Below are 21,889 nucleotides of genomic sequence, written 5' to 3'. Positions count from 1 at the left end.
GGCACAGGCAGTGCTTCCTGACCCCCCTCATTGCAGATGGGGACATGGAGTGTGGCCCTGCTCAGTGGGGGTCCTATGCCACACGGAGCAGCAGAAGCAAGAAAAGGGATGTTTGAGGGAAGCTTCTGGATCAGATGTCCTGGGATCCCTATCGCCTGAACACATAGGGAGGGGCCTCCTCCCTGGAGACACCCCTGGCGGTTCCCCGCCACCCCCATCTCCCCCTTGGCAAGTCCCAGTTTAGTGCCAAGTGAATGCATGGTGGGTCCACTTTGCATGACGGATGCATCCAAATCCGCCCAAACCCAGGACTGATGCAAACACGGGGACTGTCCTGCAGGACACTCCCTTCCGGGTCGGCCAGCACTATCATTTTCTTTCCCAAGACACAGAAGCTATGCAACTCCCAGCACAGCCATGGCTATTCTTAGCACACAGGGATCCAGAATTAAGACAGAGGAAGTGCCAGCAGCCTCGGTGTTTTGGGAACTTCCCTGAATACAAGGTTCCAGCCACAAAAATCCCACAGCCAAGAAGGACTGAGCACTGGGGATGGTGAGAAACAATAGCTTATGCAACATGGGGCCAGGTGCGTGCGGAGGGCACTGCGGGCGGACAGAGGCTGCTGGGCCCTAGCCCAAACCTGCCCCTGCCTGTGGGAAGGAGGGGGTAAGGTGCCTCAGGGCGCCCCACCCACGAGGCACCCAACCTCTCCTGGAGAAAACAGGAGTTAGCAAGTTGAAGATGAAGAAGAGAGAGAGCATGGCTCCGGAGGCAGGGACATTCAGCTGCTCTCGCCTGATGTGTCCACGGCTCTAGAAGAGCCCCTGGCACACAGCAGGCACTCAGTCAGTGCTTACTGAGTGCACGGATGACAGGTTCCTCATGCGCATGGAGCATCGCCCCCAGGACTGCACTGAATTCTCCCTGTGTTGTGAAAACTGGGGTGTTGTGGTGGGACCAGGGTGGGCGAGGGACGCTGACGTTCCCGAGAGGGGCAGCCTGAGCAGGACTCCATATCCAGGCTCCCACCTGACTGAGCCCTGAGGCTATTTTAAACTACTTGCAGACTGTCCCCAGGCCTCCCCCAAAGCACCCCTGCATCACAGCCCCTCCCTGGAAGCTGCACTGTCCAGACCAATCTCGGGGGGACAGTCAAGTCCCAGAGAGCATGTGGGGGAAGCCAAGGTCTCCCGGCAAGGAGCTAACCCTGGTCACCTCCCTCTGGACCTGTCGGGACCCCTCCTGGGGTCCAGGCCCTCTGGGATGCTGGGTCTAGCAGATACCATCCCTGACCCACCCGGAAAAGCACCTGTCCCAGCCGTCACCACCAGGCGAGCCTAGGTGGCTGAGGAGTGAGACTTCCAAAGGCCAGGCGCTCAGCTCCGGTGGCCTCTGCCCAGGGATGGGGAGGGACGGAGACCCTCGGCCACTCTGGGATGTCCTCGGACCAGTGTGGCCGGCCCAGAGCCTTCTGGCTTCCTTGCTGCTCCCGGAGTAGGATGGTTTCCACCCTCCCCGGGACAGCCCCGTCAGCTGCAGAAGCTCCTCTGTTCAAACCCCTGCAGGGCTCCTCCCACACACTCAGGTGGGAGTTGAGGGCTCTGTGTTAGCCGTACCCCCCACAGGACCCCTGTATCCCCATCCACGGTGGTCTGCCCACTGCTCCACGAGCATCCAAGCTCATGCTGCAGGGTCTTTGCCCAGACACTCTTCTCCTGGATATGCTGGTTCCTTGCTCAGAGGCCTCGGCTCCAAAGCTGCCCTATCCCAGGAGGAGTTCTTCTGGGCCTTTCTATAACACAGCAGCTCCCCCCCCTCCCCTTCTCTGCTGTAATTTTCTCCAAGGAATTGTCGCTACCTGAGGTACGTGTTTGTTCTCTGACTCCTGCACTAACATGCTGGCTTCCAAAGGGCAGGCTCTGCCCCTGTGATGATGCTCCCTGATCTCAGCACCAAGAACGGTGCCTGGGCAGGTGGTGTGTGTGGGATGAGCACTGAGTGGGCACACGAAAAGCCTGCCTCCTCTCCCCAGGGAGGGCCTCTCCGTTCACAGCTCACCATGCCCCCGACCGCCACATAGGGGCCTGCGCCCACCCTGCACCAGCGAAGAGTGGATGTGGCTGCACAGGAGAGAAAAACTAAAATGACAGGGGCAAAAACACCCAGGGGCTGACCCCCACATGAGGACATCTGGGGCCAAGCAGTCTGGCCCCGCTGTGCTGGGGCTACCAGAGAGCCAGGCTCCTGGCATCTCTTTGCTCCACCACCTTGATGAACGGTTTCCATCCTCAGAGTCACCTCATGGTCCAGAATGGCAGCTGGCGCTCCAGCCATCACAACCCCATTCCAGACAGCTGAAAGGAGACAGGAAGGGCAAAGGGGCCTTCCTAGCTGCCTGCTTACCTTTTAAGAAGTTTCCAGAATCCTTCCCACACTTTTCACCCATCCCATCAGCCCTTTTCTATCACCCCCACTTGGACAAAGCCAGGGTTCCTGCGAGATGATTGGCTGTGTGCCAGACCACCCCCCCCCAGCCCTGCTGAACTCCTGTGCCAGGGAGCCACTCACCATGAGGATGCGCCGATAGCTGTCCCGGTCGATGCCCCAGAGCTTGAGGTCCGTCTTGGCTTTCACGGTCGCCGCCCTGGGGGTGCCATAGATGAGCGCCAGCTCCCCAAAGCTGCCCCCTTCGCTGATGCTGGTCACCCACTCTCCGTTCACATACACCTTCAGGGGACAGAATAAAAAACGTCAGAAAGGTCACGGGGGATGTGTGGGGTCACAGTGGCCTGTCCTGTACCGGGGGACCTCCTCCATGCCTGCCAGAGGGGGCTTGGCAGGAAGGGGACATACAGCCACAGCCCCCAGACTCCCTTGCCCACAGGCACAACTTCCCACCACCCTGCCCAGGCCCGTCCTGGAGCTCTGCCAGCCATGCTGCCTGCCTCACCCCCAGCCCTATGCAGAGTCGCACGTGGCTGGACCAGCACGATGGCACCCTCTGAGTCTCCGCCCTCCACAGGCAGTGACACGGGCCTGCATGGGAAGCGGATGCACCATCCAGCGCTCCTGGTCTGCGCAGAAGGCCTGCCTGCCTCCCTCCCAGCCTTCAATTCAAGTCCTCTTCTGCCTTGGAAGGGTCTCGGGGCTGGTCTCCCCAGCTGCACACGGTGGGTCAGACTCGGTGCTTCCTCAGGCACCCCTGCTGACACCTTCCCGGGTTCTGCCCCCAGCCCACCCTCATGGAGCCATGCTGACGGGGCCTCCCAGCCTGGGGCCGTAGCACCCAGCTCCCGGGGCCTGGGGTCGGTGGAGTCGCTGCCGGGGCGCCGATGAGGCCCAGCTGAGAGGGGCCCTTTCAGCGTGCGTGGGTGACCCAGCACAGTGCTGCCACTATGCATTGACCCTGCACGTTCCGTATCGCGCAAGAATAGTACAGATTGTTTATTATGCGGTGCCTATGCAGATTCCGTTACTATAAATTGACACAACGCAGCTTTATTCCCCCAGTGTGTCAATGAGCTTGAAGAATAGTGCCCATTGCCAAAATGGGTGTGCATCGGGAAAGAACGGATTGCCGTGAGTCATGGACGCCATTCTTACTGAAATCAATGACTCATTATCTGGGCAATAACTGAGGCACAGAATCGTGTATCCGCAAGAAAATACCATGCATGTGGTAACTCCGTAACGTGAGTGAGTGAGGGTCCCGGGGGACCCGGCCGACCATGAAGCCACATGGGAAGGAGACCACAGCTGCAGAGAAGAAGCCGCCCCACAGGGGCCTGTGTGCGTGTCCCCGCCAGCCTCCGCCAGCCTGGCCGAGCGCAGGGCGCCTGCTCCTGGGCCTGTGTTCTCGTGCTCCTGCAGGGAGATCGGGCCCCTAGGTCCCCAGGGCAGGAGTCGCCAGCTTCCACACAACGAGGCTCTCCCCAGGGACAGGAGGACAATGTCCTGTCCTTCCCACGAGGCAGGGATGCATGGTCCAGGAGTTTTAGGGACCACAGACGACATCCTCCAGAAGCTGCTCTCCTGGTCTTCTCAAAGGGGACCGAGAGACTGTGGGGAGGGGGGCGGTGACAACTTCTCAAGGGTCCCGGCAACCCGGGCCCCCGCCGGCCCTCCCCATACTGTGCTTCGCTGTGAAATCCTGCCCACGGAAATCTGACTCACAAACACCCATGTGCCTGGATCCCAGCTCTACAGCTCGGTGACATCGGCACTGCTCCCCCGGGACCCCTCAGGTGACAGGTCCCCTCCAGCGACCATGGCTCCACGAAAAGGAATCACAGGGTGCATCCTTCTGTTGCTCTGCATGTGAGCTGTTGGGTTTAGTGGGTGCCCGTCCTGTGGGGGGACGCACGTTTCCTGCAACTTCTCCAGGGTGAGTGCCGGGCACTCCTGTGTGCACAGATGTTGCTAAACACTGTTCCCCAACAGTTGAACCAAATGGCCCCCCCGACCAGTGCACACTGCACGTCTTCCCGGGGGCCTCTTCAAGTTGGGGCAGTGAAGGGAGCTTGGGAACGTGAGTCAGTGGTTGGGAGACTCTGCCTGACATGGTAGTCTGGGGGGGTTGGGGGACCTCCCCCTCACACCTGAGGGTCACAGAAGCCACCCACCTCGAACAGCTGCTGACAGGGGCAGGACACCCAAGAGCACAGGCACTCAGGGGACAGACAAAGGAGCTCAGCAGAGGAAGCAGGGCAGGACCCAGGGGAACTGGGGGACCTGGGGCCCAGAGTGCATCATCACCAGGGGCCGCCGGGGACCCCCTTCCTGCCCAGAAGCCCAGGCCTCGGAGAACTCCCTGAGAGGCGTCAGAGAAAACCATTGTGCAGAGTCCCAGACGGGCCCAGGAACACACTGCAGGCCGCCCCACAGAGCACAAAGGGGCCATCCTTCTCGGGACACTGGCCTCTGTCACCGCGGCCAGTGCAGCACTGGGCCCCACCCCAGCTGGCACGCAAAGGGGCTACTTCTTGCTTTGTTTCATTTTTTGTTTCTTCTTCTTTTAGAAGAAAAATGGTGGGAGGCCCCACTGGGCTACACTTATGGTCCCACCATTGACAGTGACTTCTCCGGCTAAGCCCAGAGCTCCCACCCAGCTGTTCTGCATTCGTGCATTCATCCATCCATCTGTCCATCACCGCCAGTGTGAACTGAGCGCCCCTCTGTGCCCTGCACGTTCTAACTGCTGGCAGTCACCAGGGGAAGGCAGGCGGGTTCCTGTCCACGGGGACTCCAGCCAGGAGAAAGACGGCAGGCACAAAATCATACAAACACACATTCATCATGAAGTGTGCTCCGGGCATGAAGAGAGCAGGAGGCAGTGTTCAGAAGGACCAGGGCAGTGACTGTGCGAGGAGGGCTCTCCACGAAGGAGAACTTGAGCCAGGCCCCGTGCGTCCAGGGCCAGCGTGCAAAGATGTGGGAGAAGGGTGACTGAGGCAGAGGACAGGGTGTGCAAAGGCCCTGGGGCCACAGTGAAATGGAGGGCACTGGATGCCACATGACCCAGCAGGAAGAGAAGCCCAGGGGGCAGGAGCCAGGGTGGGGGAGGGAAGGGCTGGGATGTTATTCTAGAAGCAAAAGGAAGCCACAGAAGGTTCTGGCACTTCATCGGGTTTGCGCTGTGACGCTCCCTCTGGTGGGGCCGCCGGAGGGGGAAAGGAGCGGGGAAGTCACTCAACAGGCAGCTGTGGGCAGCGGGCTCAGCAATCCCAGCGGCTGGGTCAGAGCCCGGGAGCCGAGGCCCAGTGACCAGCGTGGCAGCAGGTGGCTATGACGTGGTCCACACTGGACAGGCTGCTTCCGCTCCACGCAGAAGGAGGTGGAGATGGTGATCGGACCAAAGGCACAGGATCCTGCTCAATCAGATCCCGAGTTGGGGCCCCAGCATCTGGAGCCTCAGATGCAGACCAGGGCTGAGAGAGCATCGTCCACATGGCGTGCTCGCCACCTCACTCCGCCACCTGCCCTCCCTGACCTGGGCATCTTGGGGCAGGGCTCTGCTCCACAGGAAACAAAGACGGGCCGGCAGAAACCATCTGGGCAGCGGAGACAGAACACCAGGGCCCAGAGTTATCCGTGTAATCTAAGCAGGCGGGGGGGTGGGGCAGACGGGAGTGGCCAGGTTTCTCACACCGCCTGGAGTTGACCTGGCACTCCGGCGTGCCCCCGGCTGTTCTGCCTTCACAGATGGTGAGGAAAAGTTAATGGCCCGTCTCCTGCTGCCTCCCCAGGCTCCCAGCATAAGCAGCGGGCGCAGCCCTACCGCGAGCGGGCACCTGTGTCCCGGGCCCTCGGCGGGGCTGCCCACAGGCACCCTGAAGGGAGCAGAAGCCCGCCTGTGAGCTGCTCTTCCCGCCAGGCTCCAGCACCTCGAGCCCCAAATGCCAAATGCCCAGAGGGTATTTGGTTGGTTGCTGCTCACAAAGCAAGCCCTCCCGCACAGGTGTCCCTCCTGAAGTTCCCATCTGCAGAACCTGGGCCACGCGGGCTCCACTTCCATTCAGGTCCCCTCCAGAGGAACCCCGAATCTGTCCTGGCGCATGGCCCTCCCCGACGTCAACCACACTCAGGTGCTCATAGGGTAGGATTTTGCAGGGACCCTGAGCTCCCCTCCTGAAAATGGAGCAGGTGTGTGGTTTGTATAAAGGCCACCACCACATGGGGTGGCTCTGAGTTCCCTGTCCCCCAGGTGCCGAGGACAGTCCTTACCAGCTGACCACACCCAGGCTGCCAGGGCCTCAGCAGAGAATGAAAAGGGCGTGCTGGGGTCCCCAGATGCACTCTACGGTGAAACAGGGGTTGGAAGGCCCCAAGATACTGCAGAAAAGCTTCACAGCCGGCTCCGGGTGAACCAGTCAGTGATTGAGTAACAGAAACATCCTGATAGCATGGGCAGGAGCAGATGCTCGTACCCATAGCAGCGAGATGCATGATGGCCAAGGGGTGGGAGCGACGCAGGTGTCCGCTGATGTGAACATAGGAACACAGTGTGGTCCATCCACATGACAGCCTTAGAGGGAACCTGCCCCCATGGGGACAAGCCCCGAGGATGGGAGGTGGAGGGACACCAACCAGGAAACAGAAGGACATGCACGGGTACCCCACTCCCACGAGGTCCCGGAGCTGTCAGACTCACAGACACAGAGAGTAGACGGCGGGGCCGGGGCTGGGGGAGCGGGTGGGGGTCTGTGCGTCACGGGGACAGGGTCTCTGTGTGTGGGATGGAATGTTCTGGAGCCAGATGGGGGGATGGTGCCCCTGAACCAGACGCAGAGAAATGGTTAAGATGGCAAATTTTATGTTACTTGTATTTTACCAATTAAAAAAAACAAAAAAGCAAAAAACCAGAGCTCCAGGGAAACGCTGAATAACTGACCGCGACCCACGGAGCCAGACGGCCATGCCCTGGGGTGCCCTGTCCCAGGGACGCAGCTCAGAGGCCTCATGCCCACCTCAGAGGCTAGAAACCGGAGGGAAGCGGGTGGGGCTGGAGCTGGAGGGCGGGAGGGTCCCAGCACAAAGGAGGGTCCCAAAATAGTGAAGGCCTCGCAGGATTAGGGAGGAGCCAGGCCTCAGACAGAACTATGTTCCTGAGCCCTAAAATCGGCAGCTGAGTATCCTTTTAAGTAGAAATGCTATGTTCCATGAATAAAACAAATTGGAAGATATTTTTATACTTAGAAAAATGGATTATAGCTCTTGGCAACACACACACTGCGGTGTCTCTCTGGAAAACCATAATTTAAACTGAACCTGGTGCTTCTGGCATTGGTCACCTGGCCAGTCCCCTAGGGCGCTGCTGGTCAGAGGGCAGCGTCCACCCTGCAGAAGAAGAGGGCATGCGCAGGATGCCCACCCCCGAGCGCAGCCAGGCAGAGGGCCAGGCTGGGGTCCCGGGGGAACGTGCCTCCTATGGGGCTTCGGCACTTGGTGAGCCCCTCACCCCCATGAGACCAGCATCGCTGGAGCCTAAGAGCCAGGGTCAGTAGGCCCAACATTGTCCTAGGCACGACCCTGGGCCAGGTCAGCCAGGTCGCTCCCCTGCATCCTGGAAGGCAGTTTACAGAAAAGAGCACACAAACGCAGCGCTCGGGCCTCAGAGCATCTGCGAGCAGTAATAACAGTAATTATTATAATACACATCCCATAACTCACCCCAGCTAGCCCACATGCCACTTTTTCATCCTAGATTCCTGACTGAGCTCTTTTGATTCCCTTAAATGTGGCCTTCACCCACAGTGCTGCACTGCCCGGTGCGTCCCACATCACAGGAGGGCTCCCCGCCCGCCCTGCCCACTGGGAACCCGAACAGGCTGGTGGGGGACCCCGACGGGCATCGTGGGGCGGCCCCACAAGTCACTGCCTGTCCCTTCAAGGGCTGGCTGGCCCAAATTTGAGACTATAGCTGGACTCAGACATCCACCCACGGGCCCGGACATCCTGGCTCAGGCGAGCCAGGGTCCAGTGAGCGCCTTAAAGCTGCCTTTGTACCTAAGCCTCTGAGGCCGGGGCTGGGGGGCTAGATCTGCCAAGACAACATATTTGGATAATTCCGGTTACAAGAAGGTGACCTCACTTTTCCCACTCCCCAAACTGCCTCCATGGGCCCCTGGCCTCAAGAAAAGCCAGCTATGGCCCCTGGCACAGCGTAAGGTGGCAAGCACAGGGAGCCTGGGGAGAGCCCAGAGACCCCTACCCCATCTCGAGGGGGCTCTGGGGCTGGGCTCTGGGACCTCCCTTGAGGGGGTGGGCAGGGGGTCCCATCAGGATGAGCAGGCCAAGCCAGCCACTTCCTACCCGTCAGTCACATCCTACCTCTGAAGCGTGCTGGGGACAGTGGGGCAAGACGGCAGAACTTTACAGTTTGCAAAGAGACACCATCTTGTTGGACCTGAGTGCACTTAAATGAATGTAGGTGGGTGTGACGAGGCGAACGGCCCACACTAAGCAGCTAAGTGGCAGGGGTCGGCCCAGAGCTGCACACCCCAGCACCGCTGTCGGGCACAGCAGGGCCCACAAGCTGCTTCCCTGACCTGGCCGTGGACACAGGCGCTGTTTTCCAGACCAGGTAAGAGATACTCACATCTACTTCTCCTTGGTCGATCACATAGAAGTTATCTCCTTCGTCCCCTGGAACGAAAGAAAGCAGAGACTGTGGACAATGCGGAGGGTACCACGTGGGGCGCCTCTAGCCTCCCTGTATGCAGTACCTGCAGCCTCACTTCACGGAGGCCAAGCAACTCTGGGTCCCACCCATTTTTCCCTTAATTTTTTTAAAAATAAAACTTGTACAAACACCATGATGGTCTGACACACATGGACACAGTGACGTGGCCAGCACATGCTCCCGGCGCGATCACCTATGTCTCGCGTGTGGTGGGGCACCTGCAGTCCACACTTGGCCCATCCCAGGGTTCGACTCCGTTAACGAGAGTGCAGAGCGACTTGCTCTGGTCTCATTAGTGACTTTCCTTGAGGGTGGACAACGGGTTTTGTGTTCACACCCTGGGCATGCCCACGGCCCACAGCCCCCGCGCTCTGGCTCAGAGAAGCAGGGAACGTACCTTGCTGTATGACGGTCTCCCCGGCGATGTGCGTGACAGGGAACATGGCGTCGAAGATGTCACTGGAAGAGAAAAACGTACCACGTGTCAGAGCTGAAGTGATGCAGGGCACGGGCACCCCAACGCATCACCTCACATGGAGCAACCAGCTCGGTTCCCCCGGGAAAAATGGGAAAAGGAAATCAGGGTCTTTCGTAAGCCTGCTGTCCAGGCACCAGCTCACCACCTGGGGATGCTTCTGTGCGGGTACAGACGGGATGGAATCACACTGTACACATTGCTTTGGACAAAAAAAACAAAGTAACAACATAATGCAAACAAAGTAACAACATACCCCAAGAACGGTTCTCACATCTATAAACATAATCCTACCAGAACACTGCTTTCTGCATGCTTCCGGAGGAGAGACGCTTCTCCTCGAGGGGCGTCCTGAGACCCCAGACGCAGAACAACGCACAGAACAATGCGTTAGACATGCAGAAGCCTGTGAGCCTGACTCTGGCTGTGCCAACAGGCAGTCTGGCCATTTAATTTCCTAAATGTGGCAGTGGAATGGACCAAACGGGCAGGACATGGACAGCGGGGAGGTGGAGTGTGCCCACTGGGGACCCCTCACCTCTGCTGACTGCAACCAGGACGCAGTGTCAGAGGTCAGCCTCATGCTCCCATAATGCAATGGCCACCTTCAGGAGACAGCACCACCCACGGGTCCCCGACGGAGAAGTGGGCAGCCGGGGCCCCGCAGTGGGAAATGCACACTGCAGAGCTCTGAGCGGCCTGCCTCCCCTCGCCTGGCTGCTGAAATAAGAGTCTTGGAAACCTTCGCCCGACTGCTCGGGCTGAACCAACCTCAGAGGTGCTCACAGGTGCTGGACGCAGGCTGAGTGCCGAGCCTCCAGGAGCAAACGCAGAATGAGAGACACAAACCACCCTGTGCCCTGCGATTCCCAGGCTCCAGAAAACATTAACAAGTCCTTCTTAAAGCAGTAGCTGTTTTCACCTCAGGGGTGGGGGTACTGGTGCGTGGCAGGGGCCCCTCCCCGCCTCCTCTTCCCCCCCGGCGCGGACCTAGCATCTGTCCCCTGGCCTGGGCTGCACTTCTCAGCCACACCTTCCCTGGGGGAGCATCTGCAGATGGGTCTGGTCTGTTTTCCAAACTGCATTTCTTCAAAACCACAGCATCAGGGATCTCAAAATGAGCAGATCTTTAAGAAACGATTTTTCAACTCCTACCTCATTCTTTAAAAACTTTAAGTAGTAATGGTAAAATATTTCCACAAATGCCATTAGCAGTGACGCTAACCCCAGGACCCACCACCATGCAGCCTGGGCAGGTGTCTCAGGCAGTGGTCAAGCCACACAGTAGGGCCCCAGCCCACTGCCCTCCACACACATGGCCGGTACGTCTGCTGCACATGGACGAACCCGTGAAAAGGCCTATGCTTATCATTCACATGAAGGTCCTGGTTGCAATTCTTACATTTTGTCCTGTGTTTCTTGATGCGTGTGTACATGGAGACACGCAGACCTGGTGAATCCCCTAGGGGCTGCCCTGCCTGGGCCTGGCCCAGCACCCCACTGACCACACAGGCTTCCCCCCTGGGGTATAGAAGGAGCAGCCCAATCTGTGAACAGCAAGGCCAGAGAGCCCAGCCCCACTTACCAAAAAGGCCTGCTAGCCCCATTTCCTTTGGAAGAAGCTAACGTCCCCAGTGCCCCCCCAGCTCATCACCAAGGCTCGGACACAGGTGGTATGCGGGACATACAATGCACTCCCACCGGCTCAGCCCATCCCCCGCTAAGAAGCCCCCCTCCTTCCCCAACTTCTGTGTCTTCTCAAAACCCAATCCTTCCTGCTTCTTAGTACTTAATGGCATTAAAAGGCCCTGCCTGCCTCTGCCACAAAAAGAAAACCGGTTTTCTATTCTAATCTGGAAGTGACCTCTGGAAGGCTTTACTGAAGCTGCCACCCGCATCTCAGAGAGTCTGACACGTGGGTCCTGTCGCCCCCACCAGGATCACCAAGGACACTGGGCTTGGCACTCAGGCATCCGGGACTGTGCCAGGCCCAGGGACACAGTGCCCGGGGCTGCTGAGACACAGAAATGTGAAGACATTACTGTCCTCACTCCATGAGGCCCCAAGGACGGGACCAGAGCAAGCCAAGCACCCTTCATCTGTCCGCTTGCTCTGAGGTCAGACCTGCGGCTGTCTCGTCCAGACTAGGAAACCAGAGATGCTAAGTACCTTTGCCAAGGCCCGCAGCTGGGAAGAGGTGAGGCCGGGCCGCACTCCTGCCTTCCCGTGCAGGGCTCTGTGGGGTGCTGGGGGCTGGGCAAGGCCTCCTAGCATGGAAGGGGAGGCGTGTTGGGGGGCACAGGGCCTTCCATGTCTCAGAGAGCAGGTGATGGAGGGCCCTGATGCCAACCCCGGGGAAGCCACTGGCCAGGGAGGGGCGCTGGTCATTGCCAGGGGGCAGGGCCCTCCAGTCCCAGAGGCAGCCCTGTCAGACAGGCTGCACCCTGCCCTCTGCTCTCAGCCTGACGTGCGGTCCTCGGGCTCCTGAGCGGCCCCCAGGCCAGAGCAGGTGTTGTTCCCTCAGTTGCGGGGAGCAGCCAAAAAAGGGGTGCCCGCTTGCCTTATCCCAGTGTCCCTGTGGCCCTGTGGGTGCTTTTCACCAGGACACCCCCACACACAGATCCGAGGCAGCCCAAGCACCAAAGGGACCGTCAGGGTTGGACCAGGAGTGATGGGGGCAGAGGCATCATCTGTTAATTTTGCTTTAATTATAATTACTTATTGGTACTGTTGGTTTTTGTCACTCTAGGTCAGGGGCTGGGTCTCAGCCCTGCTGTCCCGTGGACATCTCTGGCTTCCGGTTCTGCCCAGGCACCCCTTCCAGAATAAGGTTTTACCTGCATAAAATGGAATAAATAGAAAAACCAGCAAAATCAACAATATGGAAACACAATGGTTAAAATGTTTAAAGAACCAGCCTGCAGCATCGTAGCCCGGGGTTTGTCCTCCTGCGTCACATAGCCGGGGTGGGGCATGCCCAGCGACCACCCCAACGGTGAGGGAGCCACGAGCACAAGCCTCATTTTCAGACAATCTGCAAGAGCCAGGATGGGATGCGGAAGTGCCCACACTGCCTTCAGGTGACAAGATCATAGGCACCGCTCAGGCCTCAGCAGCCTGCTCACGACAGAGGGAAATGCCATCCACGTTCACGGACTCCTTCACAGACCTCCTCCCTCCCTCTGGGCCGGCAGGCCTCTGTGCTGGGGGCCAGGACCCAGAGCAGAGCATCACCAGCAGGGAGCTGCGTCAGGATGGTGGTCAGGGAGTGGGCACTCCTGGACCCCAGCCGCACCCGGACCTTGACCCAGGCGGAGCCAGCGTGACACTCGGGCCTGCAACGTGCTGGGTCCCCCAGACGACCCACGGCTCAGAGACCACAGCCCTTTGGAAGCTCCCACCTGAGTCACCTGGTGCCCCTCCTTCCCTGGGCTCCTTCGCTCTTGCTCTCCAACGCCTGTAGCTGATGGTGTCCTGACTTCCTACTCCCCAGCTTACTGTGAGTTCTGAGAACGAAGACCATGTCTTCACTGCGGCCTGACACACAGTGCCTAGCCCGCGTCTGACTCACAGCAGGTCCTCGGTACAATACGGACGAAGGATAGAGATTGGATGGGTGGATGGAAGGATGGTGAATGGGTGGGTAGATGGGTGGGTGGTGGGTAGAGGGTATATGGGTGGGGGGTGGATGGAAGGAGCAGTGGATGGAGGATGAGCTCTCTGTTAAGGCAGCTCCACAAGAGTAGATCAGCTAGAACAAGGTATGCGTCTCCTGACAGAAGTCCCTGCTTCCTGCAGCTATTCACTATGAAAACGGTGGCAGTTGATCTTGAATCCTCAGGCTGACCCCAGTACTCTCCACCCAAGAAGAAGCCTCATTAACATTCTTTCATTTAAACCTCAAAACCATAGAAAGACTTTGACCCCCATCATTGCCCCCATGTAGGCACAGGAATATCAAGGTTCAGAAAGGTTAAGTGACTTGCCCATGGTCACACAGCTGGTTTTGGGTGCAGTAAGGCTGACCACCCCCTCAAGGTGCCATTCATTCATGCCACAGAAGGTGCACAACAGAACACACCAGGGCGGTGGGGGGGGGGGGGTCTCTGCTCTCCCTGGCCATGCATCCAGGACCCAACTCATGGGGTGGGTCTACACTGAGGTCTGGCCTCTGCAAAGGAGGCAGTCCCTGGCTCTTGCTAGCAGGACCAGACTCCTGGAGATGCTCTCAGGGTGGGAAGGCTAGATGCCGCCTACACTTGCCAGACAACTTTGCATCAACCGCAGAGGGTTCCTCCCCTGGCCCATGGTCACACCTCCACTTCCGGGCTCACCTGGCTGCCACCAGAGCCCCGCTGGCTGACTGGTCCCCTTGGTCCTCTGTGACCAGGTGGGAAAACCTGATGTGATCTGGTGGTCTTCCCAGAGAAAGCTGTATCCTGCCGGCTGGGGGTCTCATCCTGAGCGCTGCACTCTCCCTGGTTCCAGCAACGAGGGCATCACCTTCAAAGCCTAGACCCTTCCCCTTCATGCCTGACTCCCTTGTGGGGAGGCTTCCCAACTGTTCACTTGAGAGTCATGTTTTCAATGACACATCCAAAATGAGGTCTCGCCCTTGAGGTCAGAACACCACCAATGAATCCCAGCTTTCTATATTTCCAGGAGAAAAATTGCAAGTGTTCTCTTCGGTCTTGGGGAGCTCATCCCCACTAAATAAAGGCAGTTTGAATCCCCACCACACAGAAAAGTTTGGGGGTTTGTTTGTTTTCAATCTAAACCCCACAGACAGTCCAAATGCAAGTAAATGTTTGGAACATGACCTGCTGGTAAGTTACTCATCTCAACCTTGAAAATAAGACTTTACAAGCTAATACCAAGCCAGCTGGCTGAAGCCCACCGCACACTTCACTTGACCATTCAGGAGGTAAGAGCAGGTTAAACTGCCTCCGAGCTGGAAAACAAAGTCTAGGGCAAGAAGGAAAGGCACTGTCGGGCGGGGGCCTGGGCGGGCCTCCCTCCACCTTCCGGGGCAGCCCCCACTCCCTGGGACGCCAGCACCAGGCAAGCTCCACCAGACCCTTCTGTCGCCTTGGGCCAGCCCCCATCTCCTCCTCTGTCCCTGCAGAAGCCAAACCCTGGGCTCCTGAGCCCTAGGCGGTATCAACAGGACGTCTCTGAATGCCCTCAGTCCGTCCCAGAAGGGAGAGGGCATCTTGTTGTCTCAAGGTCAGAAGAGCCCACTCCCGGGGTGAAATCTCAATACAACTTCATGGCATTTGTCACCATCATCCCCATTGTCCTCATTTCCAGGCGAGAGGAGGTCTGAGGCTCAGAGAGGGTAAGGAACTCACTCAGGGTCACACAGCCAGGAGGTGCAAACGCAAGACTCCAAACTAGGTGATCCGGCATGTAAGCCAAGTTCCCTAATAGCAGGATGCGTGCTCGGCAATGGGTTCGTGCCAACTTTACTAAATTAAAACACTTCCCCTCTAGGCTTAGTTTGCTAAGAACTTTTATATTGCTAAGCTTTATCAAATTCTTTTTCAGCATCTACATGAGATACCGCACAGATGTTTTTTCCTGTGGTCCATTAATGTGGAGAGTGTTCTGAACTCGAACCGTCCTTAAAACCCTACTTGGTCTCGATGGGTGGTTTTCAAAAGGCAAGTTGGATCTGTTTGGCCATTGAGGATTTTTGCATCCAAATTCACAGACTACATACTACGCCTTATAGCTCTTACACGGCTTGTCGTTTGTTCTCTTGAGTTGTCCAGACCACGGGTTAGCAGCTGGGCAGCCTTCCCTGGGTTCTGTTTTCTGGAGCCACTTGTGACAAGAGAACGCACGGTCTGCTGACATTTGACGGGACTCGCCCACAAAGCCGTGGGGACCTGGCCTCCCAAGGGAAGGCCTTTGGCTACCATTTAATTTTTTAGGGTTATTGATCGCTCCGCATTTTCTATTTCTTCATGTGCCAACATTGGCACCATTTTCAAAGTTAGCTCCCAACATTTAAAAGTTGACAAAGTTAGAAAAATCCAAATTTTTGGCTTTTCTTTTGAAAAATAAAAGGAAGCTCTAGCAACACGGGTCCTGCATTCTCGCAAAGCAAGACCTCAGGCCAGTCGCATCCTGGTCGGAGCACATGCTCTCGAGTCTGCCACAATCCACAGAAGGGCACGGATTCCTGGCCCCCGGCTGCGTGTATGTGCCAGCCTGCCCATGCGGCTCACTCTCTGGGTGTGGCAGGTGCACACGTGGGACCTCGTCACAAGGTGGGGGCTGTCCTGATGGCTGCCACTCCTAAACTTGCCTGGAGAGACCCAAGGGTCTGAATCTCCAAGGACTTCACCCATCTGTCTGTAGAATGGGCATGGGAGCCTGCCCGCCCTCCTAGAGCTCTGGGAGCCTAACCCAAATACTGATGTTTGTGAAGCACATAGCACAATGAGCTCTCATAGCCAGGAGCTTCTGTAAGTGTTTCTGCGGGTTCCAAATCCCATGCACACAGCAGCCCTTTCTCCCAGCCCTGCTACGATGCTCACACACATCTCAGGATCCCTTGGGAATGAAGCCAGAGGTCTTGGCCTGTCTCTGTATGTCTTCTGTACCCCTTTTTAATGGCTTACAACTCTGATATACTTGGAGCTGCAGCCGGAGGTGGCCTGCCCTCAACCCTGCAGAGCAGCCTGCAGAAGCAAACAGGCTGGGCCAGTTCTCAGAGCGGGGCCACCCTGAATGGGACAGGCCTGGGATACAGCAGGGCGGAAGTGACAGGGTCCCACACCACGACACTCACCACCGATCACCTCCAGTAACACACAAAGCAAAAGATATCTAACTTTTGGAAGCATGGGGGACACGGGTGTCAGAGCAGGATGCATGTCCCACTCACCGCTGGTGACGTCAGGCGAGCAGAAAGCGACACGGCACATAGGTGCCAACCGCAGGTCTGCACAAAAACGCACGTGTGTGTTGACGAGGAACAGAAGGGGATCGTGAGCAACGAGAACAGCACACTGAAACACAGACCACCCAGACTGCAGGAAACATGTCTGAGTGAACACTTGCGTATTTTCCTGACTCCAAAATGACGCCATAGATGGGAAAAGTGCCACTGACGTCCAGTCCGTCCTCTTTAGAAGTGGTTCTGAAAGACCCAAACCTGCTGCCGTGGCCTTGGGAGAATTTCTCTCTCTGGCTGTTGGGCTCACGGGTCAATGTCTCCTGAGGGAAGGAAGCACCCCAGACCTGCGGGCAAAGCTCTGGGGCACTGAGCACCATGGCAACACCCTGTTTGACGCTGTGGGTCACTGCGCGAGTGACAGAGCTGGGCACTCCAGACACAGCGGCCCCAGGTTGTGTTTAGGCTTCTCCACTGTTTGGGTGAAAGCTCACTGTGTTTCTCTATGGACTGCAAGTTTCCAAATAATTCTCTCTAAACAGTGATAACTCAGGCATCGCTGCGTACTGTGGTGAGACACGAGGTCCTGCCTGCTCCTGCTGGAGCACCAGGAACATGATGTTTGTAAACCCCAGGAGCCTCGGCCTCAGGGCACCCTGGTGCCACCTCATCTGCAGTGGTTTCTCAGTCACGCGTGCCCGGCCGAGGACTCCAGGTGGGGAGGGTGTCCACTCTACCCTGTGCCTCTAGGGGAGGGGATGATGGAGGGCCAGGATCCCCAACCCAGAATCACCAGTGCACACCTCTGGCCCTGATGTTCACCGTGTCCCCAGATGCCCAGGACAACCCGAGCTGCCAAGTAAGAAGGCACCTTGGATGGAGACCAGCACTGGCAGGTATAGGCTGGGGAGGGTGAGCTTTTCTCTTAGGGATGTGCCCTTTGAGGGGAGCCTGGGTGGCTCAGTCATTTAGCCTCTGCCTTCGGCTCAGGTCATGATCTGGGGGAGGGTCCTGGGATCGAGCCCCACATCGGGCTCCCTGCTCCTCGGGAAGCCTGCTTCTCCCTCTCCCAGTCCCCCTGTTTGTGTTCCCTCTCTCGCTGTGTCTCTCTCTGTCAAACAAATAAATAAAATCTTTTTTAAAAAAAGAAGAAGAAGAATGTGCCCTTTGAACCAGTAAGCCTGCTTAGGGTTCCATTCCCCTCCCATATTCACCGTGGAGACATGATTACACACATACAAGAGGAGGCTACCGGGCTGCCTGGGACAGTGCTATTTGTAGTCATGGAAATTTGTAACACCTAACGGCTGGGGACTGGCTAATTAAATAACACAATGGAATACAAGACGCCGCCGCAGAGGCACATCCGTGGAGAATAATGATGTTCACTACAGGTCTACTAAATAAAAAATGGGTTGTAAAACAAAGTCTGATAGATTTGCAAGGAGAAACAGACAAATCCAAATTATAGTTGAGGATTTCAACACCCGTCTTTGAGTTACTGGCAGATCCATAGGCAGAAAATGAGTAAGGAAGAGCACCATCACTTAACTAGATGTAGTTGACATTTATAGGATATTCCATCAAACAACAGCAGAACACACATTCTTCTCAAGTCTGCACAAAACATTTACCAAGACAGACCACATCCCGGACCATAAAATACACCTGAACAAATTTAAAAGAATATGAGTCACATAGTGTCTGCTCTCAGACCACAAGGGGTTAAACTAGAAATCAGTAACAAAAAGATAGCTTGAAAGTCCTAATATTTGAAGGTTAAGCAACAGACTGAATAACAAAACGTGGGTCAAGAAGAAGGCTCAAGAGAAACTGAAAACATTTTTAACTAAACAAAGATAAAATGCAGCTTATTAAAATTTATGGGATGCAGCGAAAGCAGTGCTTAGAGGGAAATTATAGCACTGAATGCACATATTTTAAAAGGGAAAATATCGAAAATCAGTAATCTAAGCTTCTACCTTAGGAAACTAGAAAAGAACAATAAGTCCAAAGCAAGCCAAAGAAAATAATAAAAACTAGAGCAGAAATCAGTGGAATTTAAAATAGGAAATGAATGGAGAAAATCAACAAAACCAAAGGTGGTTCTTTGAAAAGATCTATAAAAACCTATAATCCTCCAAGGAGGCTAACTGAGAGAGAGAGAGGAACACACAAAAATCGGTGTCAGAGTGAGAGAAGACGGTATCACTGCAGAGCCCATGGACGTTAAAAGGTCAATAAAGGAATATTATCAACAACTCTATGTCCACAAATTTGAAAACCTAGATGAAAGGGACCAAGTTTTTGAAAGACATTATCTACCAAAACACACACAAGAATAAAGAGATAATAAAATCTATTGAAGAAATTGATCCAATAATTATTAACTTTGCAAAACAGAACGCAGCAGGCCCAGATAGGTTCACTGGTAAATTCCGACAAATATTTAAAGAAGAAATTATACCAATTCTCAACAACCTGTCCCAGAAAACAGAAGCAGAGGAGACACTTTCTCTTCGAGGATAATATTACTCTAATATCAAAACCAGACAAAGGCATTACAAGAAAGGAAAATTACAGACCAATATCTCATGAACATAAATGTAAAAAATCCTCAACAAAATATTAGCACATCAACTCCAACAATGTATTAAAAAAATTATACACCACAACCAAGTGGGGTTCATTCCAGATGAAGGTTGATTCAACATTCAAAAAACAATCTAATCCATCGCATCAAAAGACTAAAAAGGAAAATCACATGACCATAACAATAGATGCAGATAAGGTATTTGACAAAACTCAACACTCATACATGATAAAAAACTCTCAGAAAAATAATGCAGGAGAATTTTCTCAACTTGATAAAGAACATGTCCAAAACACCTGCAGTTAACATCACCCCTAAGGATGAGAAGCTAGATGCTTCCCCGTGAGACTGAGACCAAACCAAAACACTCCTTTACCACCACTCTTTTTCAACATTATACTGGAAGCCCTACCTAATGCAATAAGATAAGGAAAGGAAAAAGGGAATGGAAAGGAAGAAATAAAACCGGTTTTGTTTGCAGATGACACTGACTGTCTATGCAGAAAATGCCAAAAAATCAACAACAATAACAAAACCTACTGGAACTTGTAAGCGATTATAGCAAGGTTGTGGGATATAAGCTTAATACACAAAAGCCAGTCACTTTCCTACATACCAGCAATGAAAAAGGGGAATGTGAAATTAAAATCACGATGCCACTTACAGTAGCACCCCCAAAAATGAAATACTTAGGTATAAACCTAACAAAACATACACAAGATCTATCTGAGGAAAACTACAAAACTCTGATGAACAATTAAAAAAAAATACAAATAAATGCAGAGACATTCCATGTTCATGGATAGGAAGACTCGATTTTGTCAAATTGATCCCAACTTGATCTACAGATTCAATTCAACCAAAATTCCAACAAGTCATTTTGTGGATGTCAACAAACTGACCCTATGGTTTATGCAGAGAAGCAAAAGACCCAGAAGAGCTAACACAATATTGAAGTCTGAGGACTGACTACAAGCTGCAATCATCCAGACAGTGTGGTATCGGCCACAGAGCAGGCAAACAGATCCATGGAACAGAACAGAGAGCCCGAAACAGACCCCCATGAATACAGTCAACTGACCTTCGACAAAGGGGCAAAGGCAACATGACAGAGCAAACAGAGTCCCCCCAACACTGGTGCTGAAACAACTGGACATCCACACGCAAAAACCGAATCTAGACACAGATTTTACTTCCTTCACGAGTTAACTCAAAATGGAACATTGATCTAGTAATAAAACTCAATAACGACACTTCTGGAAGATAACAGAGAAGACAACTAGGGGACCCTGGGTTTGACGACTTTGCAGATACAACACCAACAGCCCCCCAGATGGAAGCCTGGCTCCACCACAGAGGATGCTTCTAGTTGCCCCTCTTAGGAGGGCACCAGCACCCCCCAGGGTACAGCGGAGGCTCCAGGGGCCACTCTACTGAGAGCTCCATCATCCCTGGCTCCCACCCACCCACTGGGCATCACTGGGTGAGAATGAGCAGCCACAGGGGGGTCAAGCACCAACCATCAGTTGCGGCCACACTCAACTCTGACTCAGCCACTGGGAGACCATGGAGAACAAGGTGCGTGTAGTCCCTGCCTCGAGAGGGACCAGCAAAACAGGGGCAGACACGAAACAGATGGGGCCTTCTCGCTGTCATTCATTCATTCAACAAACATACAGAGGACCAGTGCTGGGTCAGCCCCCTTCCTGCCTCAGCCCGTGGTGAGAGCACAGGTGAGAAAGACAACCCCCTCCTTGCCACCCGGCAAAGACTCTATGAGAGGCATCAATGCCCCTGAGTGCACAGCCGTTGGCAGTGCCAGGGCCTCCTCCTCCACCAAGGGGGCCCAGCAGTCAGGACGCCCCAGAAGCAGCTAATGGTTTTTATAGCAGATCAGCTAGAGAGACAGGATGGGCACCAAAGGCTCTGGGTCAGGCCCGCATCCCACACTGTAACCAAGCTTGGGGCTGGAAACCTCATCACCACTTCTGCACAACAGGCTCAGAAACAGTGTGTGGGAGCCAAGGGGAAAGGGAGTCACCTCCAAGGGCCTGTCTCCTGAGACTCAGATTCTGGATCTTTCTTCAAGGATTTCATGCTGGCAGCCAGGGCCGGGCATCCGGCTCCGGGTCAGGCTGGGGGGCGAGCTGTGGCAGCTGGGCTATGGCCGGGGGACTATGGCCGGGGTGCTGAGAAAGCTAGCCAGCAGCAATTCATCAGAGGTTCAGCAAGGGTCGGCGCGGCCGCCCAGCAGGCCAGCCAGAGACAATGGGCAGGCACATCCACCCTCTGGCCCTGACTCCTCAGGTGTAACACCTGAGGCTCACAGAGCTCCACAACCTCATCCGTCTCCCACCCCAACAACCCTGTCTTCACCTCATCCAAGAAATCCCCTGGGACGCCCCCTTCACACAAGTCAGGGCTCCTTGGTTCCCATGCTCGTTTGGAAAGCAGTTGGTTTGAGCCCCTTAGGAACAGGGGTTAAGATTCACTGTCCTGCAGCCCACAGCCAGGGCTAACCCTGGAGGGACACAGGTCTTGGAAGGCCCCCTGGAGGGACACAGGTCTTGGAAGGCCTCCGTGCCATCCCCACAGCGCAGGGGAGCCCCCTTCCCAGCTGCCCCTCTGAAGGCCACGTCCGAGGCCAGGAGTGAGAAACAGGAGCCCCTGCCACCCTCCTCCCACCTCATCACTTCTCAGGATAGGGATGTTCTTCAGGGTTACAGGCATCTT

General features: G+C 55.3%; 1 protein-coding gene across 4 annotated transcripts in view; it reads right to left on the bottom strand.

Moving 5' to 3' along the window:
* Positions 1 to 21,889, bottom strand: part of PRKAR1B (protein kinase cAMP-dependent type I regulatory subunit beta) — a 78,639-nt gene that overhangs the window by 23,713 nt on the left and 33,037 nt on the right. For all 4 annotated transcript variants that reach the window (XM_027610764.1, XM_027610765.1, XM_035722124.1 and 1 more), the window contains exons 5-7: positions 9,582 to 9,643; positions 9,101 to 9,147; positions 2,572 to 2,730 (exon numbers count right to left, since the gene is read on the bottom strand). In XM_027610764.1, coding sequence (XP_027466565.1) covers positions 2,572 to 2,730; positions 9,101 to 9,147; positions 9,582 to 9,643 — 268 coding nt within the window. The remainder of the gene's footprint in view (positions 1 to 2,571; positions 2,731 to 9,100; positions 9,148 to 9,581; positions 9,644 to 21,889) is intronic.

Source organism: Zalophus californianus, chromosome 10, assembly GCF_009762305.2.
Source record: "Zalophus californianus isolate mZalCal1 chromosome 10, mZalCal1.pri.v2, whole genome shotgun sequence".
NCBI classification, from domain to species: Eukaryota; Metazoa; Chordata; class Mammalia; order Carnivora; family Otariidae; genus Zalophus; species Zalophus californianus.
The sequence above is the reverse complement of the archived record's forward strand: the minus strand, read 5'-3'. Positions and strand labels throughout refer to the sequence as shown.